General features: G+C 33.0%; 3 protein-coding genes across 8 annotated transcripts; 1 reads left to right on the top strand and 2 right to left on the bottom strand.

The window, feature by feature from the left end:
• Window positions 1-7: 7 nt before the first annotated feature.
• On the bottom strand, window positions 8-1,818 carry LOC112792238 (alternative oxidase 3, mitochondrial). Its single transcript, XM_025835401.3, has 4 exons — window positions 1,125-1,818; window positions 781-909; window positions 219-707; window positions 8-135 (listed from the first exon to the last, which is right to left on the bottom strand). Exons 1-4 carry the CDS (start codon window positions 1,464-1,466, stop codon window positions 76-78), a joined length of 1,020 nt encoding a protein of 339 aa, XP_025691186.1. The 5' UTR covers window positions 1,467-1,818; the 3' UTR covers window positions 8-75.
• Window positions 1,819-5,507: 3,689 nt separating this feature from the next.
• LOC112792237 (calmodulin-binding transcription activator 2) lies at window positions 5,508-13,111 on the top strand. Of its 4 annotated transcripts, none has more exons than XM_025835397.3 (13): window positions 5,508-5,719; window positions 6,963-7,082; window positions 7,164-7,279; window positions 7,363-7,451; window positions 7,763-7,805; window positions 8,119-8,296; window positions 8,409-8,528; window positions 8,672-8,967; window positions 9,112-9,645; window positions 10,158-10,849; window positions 11,219-11,804; window positions 12,311-12,631; window positions 12,715-13,111. In XM_025835397.3, exons 1-13 carry the CDS (start codon window positions 5,677-5,679, stop codon window positions 12,814-12,816), a joined length of 3,240 nt encoding a protein of 1,079 aa, XP_025691182.2. In that variant the 5' UTR covers window positions 5,508-5,676; the 3' UTR covers window positions 12,817-13,111. The 4 variants fall into 4 exon arrangements, with proteins under 4 accessions (XP_025691182.2, XP_025691183.1, XP_072069371.1 ...); XM_025835398.3 differs by having other exon boundaries at window positions 5,515-5,719; window positions 12,712-13,111; XM_072213270.1 differs by having other exon boundaries at window positions 5,520-6,052.
• Window positions 13,112-14,582: 1,471 nt separating this feature from the next.
• LOC112792236 (tobamovirus multiplication protein 1) lies at window positions 14,583-17,740 on the bottom strand. Of its 3 annotated transcripts, none has more exons than XM_025835396.2 (11): window positions 17,633-17,740; window positions 17,177-17,267; window positions 17,029-17,081; window positions 16,255-16,347; window positions 16,080-16,151; window positions 15,890-15,962; window positions 15,658-15,703; window positions 15,522-15,585; window positions 15,312-15,365; window positions 14,981-15,058; window positions 14,583-14,820 (listed from the first exon to the last, which is right to left on the bottom strand). In XM_025835396.2, exons 2-11 carry the CDS (start codon window positions 17,244-17,246, stop codon window positions 14,728-14,730), a joined length of 696 nt encoding a protein of 231 aa, XP_025691181.1. In that variant the 5' UTR covers window positions 17,247-17,267; window positions 17,633-17,740; the 3' UTR covers window positions 14,583-14,727. The 3 variants fall into 3 exon arrangements, with proteins under 3 accessions (XP_025691181.1, XP_072069369.1, XP_072069370.1); XM_072213268.1 differs by lacking the exon at window positions 17,633-17,740 and adding an exon at window positions 17,516-17,581; XM_072213269.1 differs by lacking the exon at window positions 17,633-17,740 and adding an exon at window positions 17,372-17,405.
• Window positions 17,741-19,342: the final 1,602 nt, after the last annotated feature.

The raw sequence follows: 19,342 nt of genomic DNA, 5'->3' as shown, positions 1-19,342 counted from the left end.
CCGAAAATGCACAATGGGGATACATTTTATTTAACCTTTGGATACAGAAATGGTTTATAAAGCAAAAATAATGACTCAGTGATAACCAATAGGAGCTGGAGCCTCCTTCAATTCCTTTCCTTGATGGTGAATATCCTGCATAAAGGAGAAGTGGAAAGAAATCAAAGCATGTTTGATGGAAGTGTAAGATAGAGAGTTAGTTGTTGATTGAGACTTACAGAAGCGAAGTGATTGACGTCTCTATGGTGAGCCTCATCAGCGCGAATGACAGTAATAACATCCTTGAGAGTTGCATCCTTTGGAAGCCTCCAATAATCAATGGCAATGGCAGGAGCAGGGACATTCTCAACCTTGCCACTTACAATTGCATCCAAGTGCTGTGTATACGAGATGACAGCTTCTTCTTCCAAATAACCAACAAACCTGTGTGCGGTCTTTGGTGAGAGAAGGTAGAACACAAAGAAGGCATTGAAGAAAACTCCCTGAGCAGTAATAACAAGAAGCCTCTCGTGCCAGCTTGGTTTCACAAGCTCAACCATGGTCATGAGGTGCATCCTCTCGTTCTCTGCTTCCTCAAGCAGTGCCTTGATCCAACCGCCACTGTGTTGGAACTTCCTTAGTGACTTGAGGTGTAACAACATCCCTCCCACCATTCCTGGCACAGCTGCAATTGTTTCTAGCATCATGGCATGGCATCCATACCGCTCCTGAAATTACAATCATATACATCTCTTTAAATTCTATCTACCAAAGAATCATCAAATCATTTGTAGGACAGACCTTGAAGTACAAATCTGAGAGAACCCTGAGAAATTTGACACTCCTGAAGGCAACCTTGTCCGAAAACGTCTTTGGCACGTAATGTTTCTTCACATCTATGGACACATCTGCGCGATAAGTGTCCCATGGCTGAAAGTGGCATACATCAGTTATCACAGATTCACAGGACAAACTACGAGGCAAAAAATCAGGTACAGTTAACTTAACTTCTTATGAAATTAATAGTCAAATCTGTCAAATTATTTAACGACTATCAACTATAACTTCAGGTTAAGTTAACTGTACCAGATCTTCCAAAAAAAAAAAATACATAACTGATGAGTGTCCTGTTGCAAGATGCTTACCATGAAACAGTTCCAAGGCCATTCGGTACCATCTTCCCTCTGAACCTTAGGCCTCGTGATCCCCCAGTAACTCGAAACAACACCGTTCTCGTTGTTGTTGGTGGTGGTGGTGTCCTCTTTTTTCTTCTCTTCTGAGTGATGCTGATCCTTTATCTCAGGCAGGGAGGACATCTTCCGCCACCAGAAGCTTCCGCTTTCGCCGAAGGCGCTGCCACCATGGTGGTGTGTGGCCTCCTTCTCCAGTTGTCTGGCGATCGTCACCGTGGAGAATTGGCGGTGGTAGATCCGGCCACCGGTGAATAGAGCTCGTGCCGTTGACCTTGCTAAAACGACGTACTTCATGTTGAATTAACTAGAATCTTGATGTGTGTGAGCAGATTAGGTGGGAGTTGGCGCAATTTATACTGCAGTGTTATTGACAAGTTGCAGATATTTGTTTAGCGATGTTTGTGTTCAATTTTGAATTTGCCATTTTGCTGAGAGAATAGTTTCATTATTCCATGAATGAGGGAGGAAAAGTCCGAGGAAGGTCAGAGGGATCGTGACCATGTGCTTTTACAATTATTTCTATCTGGCTGCTACATTTTTTATCCGTTGGATTGGATTATTGGCCCCGGCACTGATTGGTTTCATGTACTATGACTGCCACCATCTACAAAAGTTGGTCTGCGCTGACTGCGCTTGGGCACAACAATTTTTACTTAATCAAATAGTTTTTGTTTTAAGGACCAAACTTGTTGGTACCTATAGAGTTTTTCAATTTTGATATTGGAAAAACATGGAGTATAATCAGGTTATGGAAATGTAGGGAGTTTCACAAGAATGTGACGGCTTTGATCAAGAAATTTTGAATCGAACGGTTAGATTCAAAATTTGGTAGGTACACAAATTGAACGGTTCGATTTGTGTTTTTAGCCACTCGTCAAACATGCATGCACTCGAGTCCTTCCTGCTTGTATACATTCTTATCTAAATACCACATTCTCTTCATTCACTTTCGTTCTAAGTTCTACATTCTCATCTAAATACCACATTCTCTTCATTCACTTTCGTTCTAAGTTCCAACTCTCCTTGACTCTCTAATCCCACCTGCACTTTTATTTTCCATTGATATGAAATTGGACCTTTGAAGAAAAAAAAAATTAGACCACTAACTTTTAACAATGTCAAGAAAAAAGAGAATAAAAGGCGTCAATCATCCGAAATTACACATTACTAATTATCTTCATCATCCTAATTATGTAAGCTTTTATTTTAAATATTTTGATTTAATTAAAATAATAGTGATAATGTTAGAGATTAGTGATTTATTATAGTGATAATGTTAGAAATTAGTGTAATAATAATTTTTAAATATTTTAATTTAATTAAAAATAATAGTGATAATGTTAGAGATTAGTAGTTTATTATGGTGATAATATTAGATATTAGTGTAGTAATAATTTTTAAATATTTTAATTTAATTAAAATAATAGTGATTATTTTAGAGATTAGTAGTAATAAATTATAGTAATAATGTTAGAGATTAGTGTAGTAATAATTCTTTTTAAGGTTATGGATGTATGATAATAAATTAATTATTGTTATTAATAGATTGTAGTAATAATTTTTATTAAAATGTGTAGGTATGGTAATAAAATAATTAATATTAATTGTTATTAATAAATTTATTGTAATAATAATTTTTATTAAGATTACACGTTTGATAATAAATAAACTAATTAGTATTATTTGTTAGTAATAAATTTATTGTAGTAATGATTTTTATTAAGATCTAGCTACGATAATAAAATAATTATTATGAGTATAATATTGAAGATATATAAAAATTATTGAATTAATTATTTTTATTATGAGTATAATATAGATATTTAATAGAGGATTAATGATTTAATATTGTGTGTTATTAAAATAGAATAGAATAGTTACTTGAGAGTTGAGATTGTTTGTTATGTTAGAAGTATAAATATTAGAATAGAATAAAATAGTTACTTAATTAATGTATTATTATTATTATTATTATTATTATTATTATTATTATTATTATTATTATTATTATTATTATTATTATATAAATAGAAAATAATTTGCAGTCTTTGACATGATATTTGCTACTGTGTTTACATCTCTTAAAATCAATCGAAGATCAGTACACTATTTTCAAGACATGATATCTCAGATTTTTAACATTGAATGATCAATAAAATCAGAGCAATTTTGTAAATTATTTACAATAATAAAGGCTTCCACATAACCTGTCTCGCATATAATATCTCTTTGTTTCGAGTCTCAGGCTAAAAGAAAGCCTCTCCAAGTAGCAAACAACTCTGCTTGCAAAATACTATGACTCTCTTCCAATCTCTGCTAACACAGACAAAACCAACTCGAGTACCATTGTCAGGATAACTAGTATCACAATTAATCTTAAAGGTACCAACCGACGAGGGAATCCAAGAGCCACTAATGGTGAAGGGGATAGACACTCGTTGCAACTCAAAAATATTCAAGAACACCTTTTCCAAGGACAAAGTCATACCAGTAACCTTGTTTGTAGGCCAAGGCTCGTGTGGATGTAAGATCTCATAGTTCATCGAACGCCAAATCCACCAAAGACTAGAAAAGAATCTAAAGGGGGTGCTATTTGCTATTATGTATGAACTAATTCATCAAATCCAGTGGTTGACCGGAGATCCCAAAACTTGCCAAACTAGCTGGGTTTTTGGACAATCCAAAATGCAATGTAAAACAGATTTCTGACCTGAAAAATATCGTGGACAACTATCTGTGAACGAAATACCACTCCTAAAACGAAATGCAGCAGTAGGAAGAGCCTCTTGAAGACAAAGCCAGGCCAAGAATTTGTGCTTTTCTGAAACATGTTGACGCCAAAGTCAAAGCCAATTCCCCCTATCCTCCCAATTAAACATCTTCTTACTGAGTCACAAATAACCACTACGAGCATTATAAACCTTTGAAGTCGAACCAGTCCAACAACAACCGACCTCCAACCCATCTTGAACAGCCAAATTGTAGAGTTGAAATAAAGTTGAAAATACGAAACTGAAGAGAAGATTTAAGAGAATAAAATAAAGAATTTAAAATTTACTTTTTGATGAAGAGAAGATAACCACTGAAAAAAGAATAGAAAAAAAGTTGAAAATACGAAACTGAAAAGAAGATTTAAGAGAATAAAAAAATGGTAACGACTGAAATTTTATGAAAAAAATAAATTTAATTAAGTTAACTAATAGTCAGAATGATATAAAGATAAAATAAATTTAAAATTTTAAATAATTAAATTTAATTTATTTATAATAAAATTATTTAAAATTTAAAATAGAGATATATTATATATGTATATTTAAAAAAAAAATTGAAATGAAAGCGTTGGCAGGTGCCCCCGATTACCCTATGTAGCTCTGTCCCTGCGCATCTAATCATTAGAAGAAATTGTGAATCTCACTCATGTTTTACTCATCTAATCAACCCACCCTCTTTTAAGAATAAGTTTAACACCGCATTATTAAAAGTGAAAGAATTTTTTTTTTTTTGTAGCATATATTCTCTTGTCAGAAACCCTCGGGCGCAGGATCCGAAAATATGCGCTTAAGGGTACCAATTGGGTATCCCGTATCCATCTACCCGACACGGCTCTTAGAATTATTGGCGACAGATATTCTTTAAAATAATATACTCATCCATTCTTTTACAAAACTTTTCATTAAACAAAAATAAAATATATTTTTTTAAAAATTTGATAAAAATCTTAAAAACATTTTTAAATTTTATTTTGTTTTAATTTTATTTTATAATTTTTTAATAATAATTTTATAAAAATAATTTTTAATATAAGTAAATTAATCATAATTTTTATACATTATTATTAGATTGGTCTTAAATTTTTTGAAAATTTAACCTCAAAAATATTTTAATATAAATTAAAAATTTCTAAAATAAAATTAAAACAAAATAAAACTTAAGAATATTTTTAAAATTTTTGTTAAATTTCAGAGACAAAAAATATACTTTATTCATTAAATAATTATCAAAAAAATCTTTTCATTAAACAGTTTAATTAAATATATTAAATTATTTAAATAATTTCAATTACTACATATATGTTTCTGTGAATAAAAAAAAGGATTTTTTATATCTTGAAAAAATACTATTATTTTGTATTATTTATTTTTATCAATTGAATATTAATTTTTCATTTTAGTATTTACAATTTTATTTTATTAATATTTTAAAATTTAAATTTAAAATAGCAGTAAATTCATAATATTTTATTAATATTTTTATTACACAAGAATACTTATCATTTCTGAGAAAAAAAAAAAAAAACACGTGCGTATTTTGGGTTATAAATTTTTCTACGTCAGTGAGAGAGAAAGCAAGGTGCAGAAGAAGCTGACTGGAAAGAGCAAAAAAGCGCAGACAGACGGACACTAAGAAGAAAATCTCTTTCTTTCGCTGAAATTCATTCAAAGATACACTCTCGTTCTTATTTCTCTCACCGCGTGGGTCTCTAGCTGATTCTTGACACTTCGACATGGCGGAGCGTTCTTCCTCTTTTGGACTTGGTCCTCGATTAGGTCAGATTTCTCGTCATTGATTGATAGCATGATTGGTTTTTTTTGTTGTTTTTAAATTATATCTTATATTGATATCTATTTTACGATTTGTGGAATTGTTGAATCCTGTAATTTCTGTTCATTTTCCTGCCGCTTTATGCAGCTTCATGAAGTTTCGGCTATTTTGGTTTGTTGTTTTACCATTGTCCGTCACTGTAGCTTTCTGTAGAAGTTGGTGTCTTTTTGTTTCTTGAATGTGTTAGTTCAGTTGGGTTTAGTATCTTGAAAATTGAAGAAAGAAGAGAACAGGCGTCATTGATGCCATTTGTGCCACTATGTCTGGCAGTAGCAGAGGTAGGTTTCATTGAGTATCCGCCGAAGAAAGCTATTATTTTTGTGGAAGAATTGGGATAGTCTATGCTAATTGGCAGACAGGCTTCTGTAGTTCTGTGTCTCTTTTGGGGAAAAAATCTATGTTGTCTAAGAAATTCTGCTACATTGAGCATCTGATTTTCTAGCTGGCTGGGTCGTGTTGATTAAAAAAGAAAAAATTGTATAGAGCACTGCTGCTGAGGGCATTGTTAGGTTGGAATATTTGTGCCAATATAGAATCAAGAAAACAAATGAAAAGTAGAATAAAGAACAAACAAATGCACAGCAATTTATGTGGTTCACAGAAGTTTTACATGGCAAGATATAAACTCCCCTTTGAATATTTCGGAGAAAATTTCCGCTTTATTGCTTTTTATTAGTTTTCTTGATGATTAATTTCCAGCAGGCTTGCTCCTTCTTTCATTATTTTTCTTTTTTAGTGTTGAAATGGATTTTGTAGTTGAGATGTCAACTTTCAGCACTTTCACCCAAATTGTAGGCTATAGTGCTTCATCTGTTATCAGTTCCTATCCCCTAATACGAATGCATCAATAATAAATCCATGCAGATTACCATTTTTAACTCAAAGTGGCAATGATACATTTGTTGCGAAATATAGGATATGAAGCACATATTGGAATTTTAAATTAGTAGCACCAGTCCACATCATGTCTCGTACAGGTGTTTTATAGCATGAATATTGAATGTTAGATTTCTTATACATGCGAGACAGTTTTTTTCTTAAAAGGAATGAAAATAAAAATAGAACCTAAATATTTTCTTACTAATGCATGTAACCTCTCTGGTTAATCGTTGCCCTTGTATGTCATTAATCTAGTATTCAAAAAGATACTTAGCTGAATGTCATATTATATCATTTATCAATTTGCAGATCTTCAGCAACTGCAGTTTGAAGCACAGCATCGGTGGTTGCGCCCTGCAGAAATATGTGAAATTCTTCGTAACTATCGTATGTTTCATATCACATCAGAACCACCAAACAGGCCACCAAGTATGGTTCTAAAATGTGTTGCTCATAAATTTATTGCTAAATTCTCATCACATGTACTTAACACATGTGTGGTGATTGCAGGTGGTTCGCTTTTTCTTTTTGATCGGAAGGTTTTGAGATACTTCAGAAAGGATGGACATAATTGGAGAAAGAAAAAGGATGGAAAGACTGTGAAGGAAGCTCATGAAAAGTTGAAGGTTAGTAAACATACTTTTGTTTCGAGTTTGTGATTGATAAAGTTTTTGTAAGAGGGAATTTATTTATTTGCTTACAAATTTAGGTGGGAAGTGTTGATGTGTTACACTGCTACTATGCCCACGGAGAAGAAAATGAAAATTTTCAGAGGCGTAGCTATTGGATGCTTGAACAGTGAGTATGAATTATTTATTTATTATAAAATATTTTACTAGAATTGATATGTTGAAACTAAAGTACATCAATATTTTCCATGGCAGTTGCTGGCTCGGTTTTCTTTCTAAGTATTACATTGTTGCATTTGTAATTAATCTTGAAAAGATTTGTTGATAGTGAATATAGTAATATACACTTGCACATTTAATTTCTGTTTCTGTTTCTTAGAAATTCTTTTAGTTTTCAGATTTCAATATAGTTCTGCTTAAGTAAATATTATTTTTCTTTAAAATCAGGTACAATGTTATGATTAATTTGTTTGCTTGCAGGGATATGATGCATATAGTATTTGTCCACTATTTGGATGTTAAGGTATTTTCTTCTTCTTGTACTTCTCCCTCCTCCTTATTTGTGTGTGTGGCTGAGAGAGATGCTGTTGTTATTGCTGTTGGTAATTTTGTTTTGTTTTGTTATAAGTTCCCCTGCACCCCACCCCCTTTTTAACCTGCGTCAGTTTTAGGAGTAGATAATTTTTTTGCTAATATATCTTTACCAAAGAGTCTTAAAAATAATATTTTATTGACGTAATATTATTTCTTAATTTTGTAAAGCTGGTATTGACTCAATTTTTGGATTAATTGATATTTTGTGGGTCCTTTATTATTTTAATTTCCTTTTTTTTTAGGTTAACAAGACCAATATCGGTAGAAATATTGATACAGATGAGGCTATGTCAGAATCCCAGAAGGGCAGTTCTGTGTTATCTGGCTTCCCCACAAGTTATAACAGCATGCCTTCTCGAAGTACAGATTCCATGAGTCCGACTAGCACTTTGACGTCATTATGTGAAGATGCTGATTCTGGTAATCAAGGCTTTAAATATCTTGATGTACTGTTACATTTTTTTTCTGCATTGGAGTTTGGTCCATGGCTCATTGTTTACCATTTAAAAGCTTTGATCAAATTTCATACCAGAGGATATTCGTCAAGCAAGTTCTGGAATGCACTCGTTTGGCAACTCTTTGGGGAGTGGTCAGGCAATGGATAGCATTGATACTTGTTCAAATAGATCATATTTTATGCTTCCCATTTCAGGTTAACTTGTCTTCCTTTCTTCAATTTGTTTTGCATGATTATCTTCTAACTTAAGTTCCGCGCCTAATGTTAATAAGAAAGTCAAAGTCTCGACTTGTAAGCTTTTTTGGGAATCTCTATTGTGTATTCATAAAATATTTCAGGTGATCATGGACAATCAACAATTTCTGTAACAGACTACATTCCACATGTCCAAGGGGATACATCTAGATTAGGTATTACTGCTTACATTGAGGACCAAAAATCACATGTCATGCCATTAAGGGACACTATCACAGAGCAATCTGTTGGATTGTATACACCTTGTTCTTCCATTTCATCCGGTTCAATGGGAAGCACCCTTGAACAAGAAAAAGCTGTTCCTGAGAATCTCTACGGATCTAAAAGTGGCCTCAATGAGGACTCAAGGGGTTCTCAGTCTACCCAGTCAAATTGGCAGGTACTCACTCCTCCTTACATGCAATCTTCTGATAAAATTGCATTGCTGCTTGTGTTAAATTGCAGTTCTCAGGACATAGATGAGTAGTTTAGATTTTGTCAGCAATGTATAACACGTGCATATGCTACTTTAATTGTTTATCAGATTACTTTTGATGAGAATACTGGACCTTTGCCAAGATGGAGCCTAACCGAATCGTTGGGTTTGGAATTTGAATCTGATTATAGCATGGCTTTATTTGGGAGTGAAACTGATAATGCAATTCCAGAGATTTGCCCTGACTTGTTCACTTCTAATGGAGAGCTAAAAGAGCAACCTGTGCAACAGAAGTTCCCAAAGCAGTCTACAGATGCACAATCTCAGCATGCACCAAGATCCGACAGTGAATATGAACTTCCTCGGGAGGATAGTACTGGCTATTCCTTGAATGCAAAGCATGCATTACTTGATGGAGAGGAGAACCTGAAGAAGGTTGATAGCTTCTCAAGGTGGATTACTAAAGAACTTGGAGAGGTGGATGATCTGCATCTGCAGTCTTCCCCTGGTATTTCATGGAGCACAGATGAGTGTGGGCATGTAATAGATGATACATCATTGAACCTGTCCTTATCCCAAGATCAGCTGTTCAGCATAAGTGATTTTTCACCTAAATGGGCTTATGCAGATTCCGAGATTGAGGTACTTGTTAGTTATCAACTTATCATGTCAGTTAATTCTTTCAATAAGAAAGAGACCACAAAGGTGACATTGATTTGAGATTTAGTCAGAGATATATAACTACTTTTTTAGCCAATTATTGTTGGCTCTAATAATATATTTCTTGTGTGTTCTGTGCTAAAAATATGATAAATGAAGATTTGATTGATTTTTTAAAAATCTTTTTTTGAATTTTTTTCCAACACATTTTTTATTTGCATGTGATATCAACTGACCCTGTCTTACGTGCTTTTGTTTTTGGATGTTTTCCGTGCCATATCTCCTCCTCTGTTACTCCTTTCTTGTATTCTATGATGTATATGTTAATTTGCTGTCTGCTATAGTACTTTATTATATGTGAAGAATGGTTTTACTCTTTCCTGCCAAGAAACTACTGGTTATATTTACTCCTTTTCCTTGTTCTTTGCTTAAATATAAGTGTAAATAAGGCACCTGTAGTTTGATTACATCCTATCCTATTTGTTATCACACAGGTGTTGATTATTGGAGCATTTTTGAAGAGTCAACTGGAGGTGGAAGCCTGTCACTGGTCCTGTATGTTTGGTGAAGTGGAGGTTCCTGCTGAGATTTTAGCCAATGGAATTATGTGCTGTCAAGCTCCACCTCATCAGGTTGGACGTGTACCTTTCTATGTGACCTGTTCCAATAGGTTTGCTTGTAGTGAAGTGAGGGAATTTGAGTTCAGAGAGGGATTTGCTAGGAATGTAGATTTTGCAGATTTTTTCTACAGTTCAACTGAAATGATGCTTCATTTGCGACTTGATGAGTTACTTTCTTCGAAATCAGTGCTATCTACTAATCAAGATTTTGAGGGTTATATGGAGACAAGAAACTTAATTTTTAAGCTCATCTCACTTAAAGAGGAAGAGGAATATTCACATAAGGAAGAGGCAACTGCAGGGTTGAGTGTATCACAACACAAATTGGAGGAGCATGTGTTTCACAGGAAGATTAAAGAGAAGCTCTACTCATGGCTTCTTCACAAGGTAACTGAAGGTGGTAAAGGGCCAAATGTATTAGACAAGGATGGTCAGGGTGTGTTACATTTAGTTGCTGCTCTTGGTTATGATTGGGCAATAACTCCAGTTATAACTGCTGGGGTTAATATCAACTTCCGTGATGTGAATGGATGGACAGCTTTACATTGGGCTGCATCCTGTGGCAGGTAAGGGATCAACATTGTTTTCTTTGTTGATTTGAGTTGATTGTGCATATGTTGCAACTACTACTTTGCGTAAACGTTTCTTTTAATACCTTGATTATTCCTTTTTGATAGAGTTCTGGAAACTGCTTGATTGGCCATAATTTTCCCCTTCATATTTAAACATCTTTTATGCTAAACATCACAAGTTCATTCACGTTTTTTTTTTTTTTTTACTGCAACTGCTGTGGTCAATTGATCTTTCTAATCTCTATATACTGTTATGCTGTCAGTATTAGTAAAAACTCCATAGTAGTACTTCTCAAAAGTATTGCAAAATATATGTTCATTCAGCATAACACATCTTTATGTAATTTTTTGTCCGGTGCTCAGAGAGCGAACAGTTGCTGTCCTTGTCTCCATGGGTGCAGCAGCTGGAGCATTGACAGATCCAAGTCCAGCATTTCCTTCTGGTAGAACAGCTGCTGATCTTGCTTCTAGCAATGGACATAAAGGAATCTCTGGTTTTCTTGGAGAGTCATTATTAACTAGCCACCTTGCGTCACTTACAATGGATGATCCAAGTGAAGATGGTAGGAATAAAACTTTAGGTGGGAAAGCAGTGCAGACAGCTTCGGAGCGAAGTGCAACACCTCTACTTTATGGTGATGTATCGGATACTCTCTGCCTTAAGGATTCTCTTTCTGCTGTCCGTAATGCTACACAAGCCGCCGATCGCATACATCAAGTATTTAGGATGCAGTCATTTCAGAGGAAGCAGTTAGCTCAGTGTGAAGACGATGATGAGTTTGGATTGTCAGATCAACAGGTTCTTTCCTTTATAGCTTCTAGGGCTTGCAAATCTGGACAAGGAGAGGGTTTAGTGAATGCTGCTGCAATACAAATTCAGAAAAAATTTCGTGGTTGGAAGAAGAGAAAAGAATTCCTGATCATTCGCCAAAGAGTTGTCAAAATCCAGGTTAATTGTTCTGCTCTCATTCTTGATTTGTCTTTTCATATATTCTCTTGAGTACACTGGATATTCTAGATGTTGGTTTCTTTTTCTTTTTTTTTTTTTGGGTGCATTTAGGTGTTGGATTCAATTCGAACTATCCTATTTCTCTTTCTGTTATTTGGGATATTGGAAGTGCAACCTTTATAATTTTCAATGGAGTTCATTTGATGAGAACTCACTTGGGAATACTATTTCTTTTGCCTGTTAAAAATACTGCTACACATCTTTTCATGGGGATTACTTCTAACATCGGCATTTATATTGTTTCCAACCTCTATCCTGTAAGGAAAATTCAGGGATTTGAAAAAGATTTGTATTAGTCGCATCCTTCCAGTCATTTTATGCGTTATTTCTTTCCCGGGTGTCCTTTCTGGATTGTTCACAAGTTGATTTTTTCTTTTTTCTTTTTTATTTTGTGCCTCTGTACATTTGAGACATCCTGTCACTGACTTGAATTCCATGTTGTTAAGGCCCACGTAAGAGGTCACCAGGTAAGGAAGCAATACAAATTAATCTGGTCTGTTGGAATCCTTGAGAAGGTCATATTACGCTGGAGACGTAAGGGCAGAGGCTTACGTGGATTCCGACCAGATACCCTTAACATGGTCCCCAACCCACCAAGCAATCCTTCACAAGAGGATGACTATGATGTTCTCAAAGAAGGAAGGAAGCAAAGTGAAGAAAGGTTCCAAAAAGCCCTTTCAAGGGTGAAATCCATGGTCCAGTACCCGGAGGCACGTGCTCAATACCGGCGGGTGCTGAATGTAGTAGAGGACTTTCGTCAAACCAAGGTATTATATTTTCTAATATATGGATTAATGACACGAAACTCTGAATATCTAGCTTAATCATAGGTTCTTTTACTATCTAGCAGGAATATACCAATTCGGAAGACACTGTTGATGGGGTGGCGGATTTGATTGATATTGATATGCTTTTGGACGATGAGAACTTCTTGCCTATAGCATATGATTGATCCTCTGCAGTGGTTACTACTACTACTGCACTTCCCAGTGTAAATACATACATGGCCAGTTGGTTTTATTTGGCATTGGAACAGCTCTAACATCTCTTGCTGTATATAGTTCTAATCAGAACTCTGCTTGGGTCCTTGGCTGTCGTGTTCTGTATCAAAATCCTTGTTGGACCCATGGCTGAATTCAAAATAGATTGTAAAAGCTAGAATACATTCAGGTTTGATAGTTGTCACAGGTCATATACTGTAATTTAGATATGGTTTGACTTTTATATATGGTGGTTTTTACTTTTTATACGCAAGGAAATCCTAATTATAGTTGGGCGGGGACTTATACAAACACAAAGGTAGTTTAAAAATTATACTTCATTGCTGATCTTGATCTTGTTGGCTTAATACATGTTCATAAACAAATTTCTTGAGTTTAAACTATTATATTATATTATATAGTTAAATATTTAAAATATATTAAATATTTGTAACTTATTAAAAGGAATTTATATTAAAAAATTGAATATTATTTTAAACTATTAATGCTATTAACTTTTTAATTAGTAAGAATATAAATTAATAAAAGAAATTATTTTATTATTGGTTATGTAGATGAGCAGCTCCCTAATAAAGAATTTACTGCCAAAGTAAGGCCTTAGTTCATTTTTTTTAATTACTTCTGTATCTATCATGTTCAAAAAACTTAATTATTTTTGTTTCAATAAAAAGGTACATTTATATATGAAAATCCCGTTTCAACATCCAAACACAACAAATTTCTACTTTTACTTTAATAATAATAATAATAATAATAATAATAATAATAATAATACAACAACAACAAAGCCTTATCTCACTAGGTGGGATCGGCTAGATGAATCAAACGACGTCATTGTGTTCTGTCATGTATTATGTCTACAAAAAAACCGTTTACATGTAAATCTCGTTTGACCACCTCATGGATGGTCTTTTTAGGTCTTCCTCTGTCTTTCACCCCTTAACCATCTTCCATCTCATCCACCCTCCTAACTAGGTATTCTGTCGGTTTTCTTCTCATATGTCCAAACCACCTGAAACGCGATTCAACTATCTTTTTCACAATGGGTGCTACTCCAACTCTCTCTCTTATATCTTCGTTCCTTATTTTATCTAATCGCGTATGACCACTCATACATCTCAACATCTTCATCTCTGCCACACTTAGCTTATGTTTATGCTCCCCCTTTGGCCCCCCAACACTCCATACAATAAAGCATAACCGGTCTTATAACAATGCGATAGAATTACCTTTAAATGAATTTATAAATTTTCAATAGACCCTTGGAAAAAAATTATCCAATAATTTCTAAAAATTGTAATAGTGAACTTATAAATTCCTACAATAACAGAATTGAAATCTAAGAAAAATAATTGGGTTCAGCTTGCAGTCTTTCACTATAATTTTCGGATATTATTTTCTTTTCTTTTATCAAAATTGGCCATAATCTCGGTCAATAGGGGCTATTTGTATCTGTCAGCTATGCTATAAATGCTGGAATCGAAATTTTAGTCAAGACCTTTTCTCTGTTCGAAGCTTATTTGTTTGGTTTATCTATAAACAGAAAACAATTGTTAGCAGACGTGTCATTCAAATTTTGCTTTTCCTCTCTCGTGGCTATATTTTTCCTTACAAATTGTGTTTGTTTAGGGTAAACATAGGTGAATTTTTTCATTGAAAAAGTTCCAATTTTATGTATATATTTTCCTTTTAGAAAAATGGTCTGAACTGAAACAGATTAGAGAATAATTGGTGTTAATTCAATAAAATCAAATTAGGAATATACATAACAGTTCTATTACTTTTATGGACGATCTGAAACACAAGAGAAAAGATCTACTTGTGAGAAAAGGGAAAGAGACCGGTTGGTGCTGCTTAAAGTCTCATCTGATTGGATGATACTGATCAGAAACTCTTCTTGGGGGCAGCTTCCGCAGTATGAAAAGCACCAACCCTGATGGAACAATCTCCACCAACTGCACGCACATTAATCAACAAAAAATGGATAACCATTAGAAAGTACTACATTACTACATGGAAGGTTCAGAAAGCCTTTTTAATTTGTCACATGATGTAATAAGATTCGATCCCCTCTATAAGAAAGATAATCTAAGCTAAGATCATGTTGAAACCTACCAAATAATAGATGAGGTTAAGAATGGGATGATCCAACACATCCAGATCTGCTTCCTCGTCAAATGCAGATACTGCAAGCTACAATGAAGGTGACAACTAAGACCATGTTGTAAAACCAAAAATCATTCAACAATATACTTGCATCATTTCCATTTATTTGTCGGGGTGTCAGTTTTTGAACATCATCAGAACAATGCATCATCAGTATCCAAAAACATTTGTCCAAGCTCACATCTAGATATATTGATCCAATGATGTAACAAAAAACCAACGGTGATTGATTAAAGAGAACAGAGCGCATAGTATAGCTTTTAAAATGAAAGGAACTAACCATAGTACATCTTATCAAGAAACATGTACAGCAAATAGTTGTCACTGAGCCAACCTGCAAAAGCGAGAAGTTAGGCACCGAAAACTTTTACCAGAGTTTGCTGAAATTTCCCCCAGTGAGACTTGCTGCATGGCTGTATTTGATATTGCAAGTGTATATTTTTCTTCTAAGGTTGAATAGCTTAGAGGAACTCAAAGTTTAGATACGAACCTCGTAAAGCTTCTTTTGACGACCTCTGGATTCAATTGGGAAGCGCCTCAGCAGGAAAAACAGCCTAAACCATTGCAAGCAGCTTAGTGTTGAATGACATAAGAAGAATGGTGCTATTGCAAAGAGAAAAGCTTACCTTCCACCATACAACAAGAATCCAAGAGCAGCGCAAAATGAAACAACTGCAACACAGCATTAGAATGAAATTCACAATTCTAAACAACTACGCATAAGATGTTTCTAGGCACTTATACTCCAAGCCGTATAGATGTTTTAACATATCAAAAACATTCCCCCCACCCCCCAGTTTTGCATGCTAAATAGAACATCAACCAAAACAAAGTTGATAGAACTTAGAAGTAAATAACCTGCAAGGAAGAGTTTAGCAATCTCTGCGCCAGTGTCAGCGCTGCTTACGCTCATGAAAATCCAAAAGCAGATCTATAATTATCAGGTCAGAAGATAAAAGCACTCTCAATCTCTTTGAACTAAATTTAAGAACACTTTCTGTTTTTCAGGACTAAAGTTGAAGGACAAGGCTATAAATTCAGTGCTTGCCTGTATGAAGTAAATAAACCCATTGATAACAAAATAAGCAGGCCTAAGTTTTTGCGCTGGTTCACTTCTTGCCTAAAATACATTTGGGTATCATGAACAGAATATAATATACAGAGAATTAATAAAATGACTGTTATTTTAGTTATTTAGTACTTCCAGAAGTAAGTAATTATACCTGGTGGTATATCTCAGCCCAGAACAGGACAAGCAACGTATAAGTAGAGAAAAACAGAAGACTAGGAATCTCCATTAGCACCCTCTCCAGTGACTACGATAATAACAATATGATAAAAGGTCAGAACAGAGAGGAAACAAGGTAGGCAGAAACAAAATGAAAAAAAAACAAAGGATACAATAAAATTTCTGATATTATATTGTATCTGTGCAGTTACTTGAACTACTTTTTCTTTTTCCTTGTCATAAATTACAGTAGAAAATATAATCTCTCATAATAAAGGGTACCAAAAGTGCTATAGATTTAACCCCCATATGGTCAACGTGTAGGGACAGAAATACATAAAAAATAGGAGATACAAAGTCACAAACTTTTGAAGTATCAGAGACACAAAGAAGTAAGATGTCTCTGTGAGACAAAATCTACTGAATTCTTTGTCCATCCAGAAACTGGGAACAATAAGTCAAGGCTAGAGAAATAACTTTTCTATCTTGTTTCAGTGTCTATGTACCTGTCACGAGGGATCTTATCAATGATCATACACACACCCTCTAAGAGTCATCAATTGTACTAACATATTTTTCTCCCATTTAAAGAAAACAAGTCCTAAATTGATCCAATTAATTCCGTAACACATTTCCCAATTTTTCACTTGCCAAATTCATTCTTTGCAAAAACCACTATACGTGCTATTTTCTCTAACTTACCAAACCAGGAAGTGAAAGGGAATTAATGCACAAATGTCAGTATTTCTAATTCTGAAAATGAAATTACCTTGGGTTTAATTGCAAAAATAGTTTCGTATGAACCAAATATAACAGCCCTCACTGCAAATGTAACAAAGGTTCATTAATCAGCAAACATAAAATATGAATACAACGCTAATATAGCTCTCTTAACAAAAGAAATTCACAATTCTTACATCCATTGACAATAAAATTCATTAAGTGGAAAACCTTCTGTGTTGTCCATCCATATTCAGGTACTCTCATTTGAATGCGCACCAGTTGCACCTAACATTACCATAAATCAAACCAATGATCATTGAATCCTTTTGATACAATCCTCGTCTTAAACTAAAAAATTAAATATAATCTACAAGAACGAACAATTTTACCACAGCTAAATAGGTTCATAGGGTTTGCAAAAAACAGTTATGCTAAGAGAGAAATATTAGTGTTTGAACATCGAGATTCAAAAGAAAATTAACAATAGCTACAATTTGAAGCCTAAAAAGGGATTGAAAACGATTGCAAAACACCAATGCAGATCCTTGAAAAATTCCATTCAATTTCCTGTTGTGAACAGTCATCAGTTGAGGAGAGAGGTAGAGCTTCTATTTTTTATTTTCCCGGGAAAATGAAAGAAAATGACGTACGATGGAAGTTCCATGCCATCAAGAACTGAAACAAGTGCAGGAAGATGGTATGGACTATGGAGCTTCTAAGAAATTGTCAGTTGCATTGAATAATTGCATCCAAAAATAGGCTATTTTTTTTTTATTATAGTCAAACTTTTCACATAATATGGAGATATGATACAAATTTGGTATAATGCATCGATATGAAATTGGATAGATTTAGAATAAATTGTAAGTGACGATTTGAGTAAACGACAAAAAGATTATATAAAGTAAGACTATCGATTTATAAAAAATAATAAAATTCTTTTTAAAAAAATAAGAGCCATGATTTATTTGAAATATTTAATAAATAAAATTGATAATGCTATTTTTTCAATAAATTTTAGCTATTGATCAAAGATCGATTCTTGTTTTTCTTTTTTATTTTCTCTCTCTTCCTAAAAGCGTCATTTACGATTTCTTTAAAAATGTTAATACCAATTTCAATAAAAATCGTTACTCTTTTTATATCTATGCATAACACGTTGTAACGTTTATTTTACTGTATTACATTCATCTAATAATCATATTAAAAATAAAAGCGCCAAAAATTAAACCCCGCAACTGTACTCCTCTTCCCTCCAGATATTTTCTCTAACCCAAAACGGAAAGAGGTTTTAAACATGTGGTGTTTATTTGTTGTTAATCACTTATGTTACCTTTAGTTATAAGAAGATAAGACATTAAGTATAAAATATAAATAATAAAAATACAAAAAATAATATTTTTATATTATTAAATTAAATAAAAAATTTTAAAATATAATAATAAAATTAATAAAAAAATTTATATTTTTATTATAATAAATATAAAATATATTAATTTAATATTTTTAATAAATATTTTTATTTATATTTTATTTACCAAATATAATTTTATGGGTTTATATTTCTATTTCAGTGTCATCGCCTCTTCGTACCTTTAACCAAACGGATTTTTATGCCACCACGTACGTGGTACTAGCAGGAGGGTTCAATGACCCATGTGAGAAAATATCAACTATATGCAACCTCAGCTTTGACTTGTTAACGCGTTTTTCTTTTTTCCAATCTATCATCATCAATAATTAAAATCCTATTTTATATTTAATTACAAAATAATTACTATAATATTTAAAAAATAGTGTTTAATTTATAAAAATATTAAAAATTAATATTTAATTTTAAAAATATAAAAACAAATAAAATTTTAAATATTTAAAATTTATCACAAAAAATAAATTAAATAAAAATTAAATACTATTATAAACATCATAAAATTTACCTAATTAAAAAATAGTTAAGATTAAGCAGTTTTAAGAAGAATTTCTAACCTTTATGATAGGTTATTAATTTTCTACTTTCATCCGACAAAAAGCATATTTTATTTTTCATTTTGAGAAGTGTAAAAGTAATAAATAAATAAATAAATAAAGGAAAAAGATTAAAAATATGTTTGACACTATTAAAAAGTGGAATAACAAGTTCTTAAAAATGTTTGTAATATATTTTTAAGAAAAAAAGTATTAGATACGTATTTGAGAAAATTTTACATTGACATATAGGTGTTTGGAAAAAAAAAATGAGTCTCTGAAAAATTATATTAGCGAATTTATAAATTACTAATTGAATATGACAAAAAAATGGCGAAATGTGTTCAGCGGTATAATTTTTCAAAAATCTATAAATCTTTGCATCACTAAATTTA

The sequence above is a fragment of the Arachis hypogaea genome, chromosome 13 (assembly GCF_003086295.3).
Source record: "Arachis hypogaea cultivar Tifrunner chromosome 13, arahy.Tifrunner.gnm2.J5K5, whole genome shotgun sequence".
Classification (NCBI taxonomy): Eukaryota; Viridiplantae; Streptophyta; class Magnoliopsida; order Fabales; family Fabaceae; genus Arachis; species Arachis hypogaea.
Note: the sequence above shows the minus strand (reverse complement) of the source record. Positions and strands in the feature narration are given on the sequence as shown.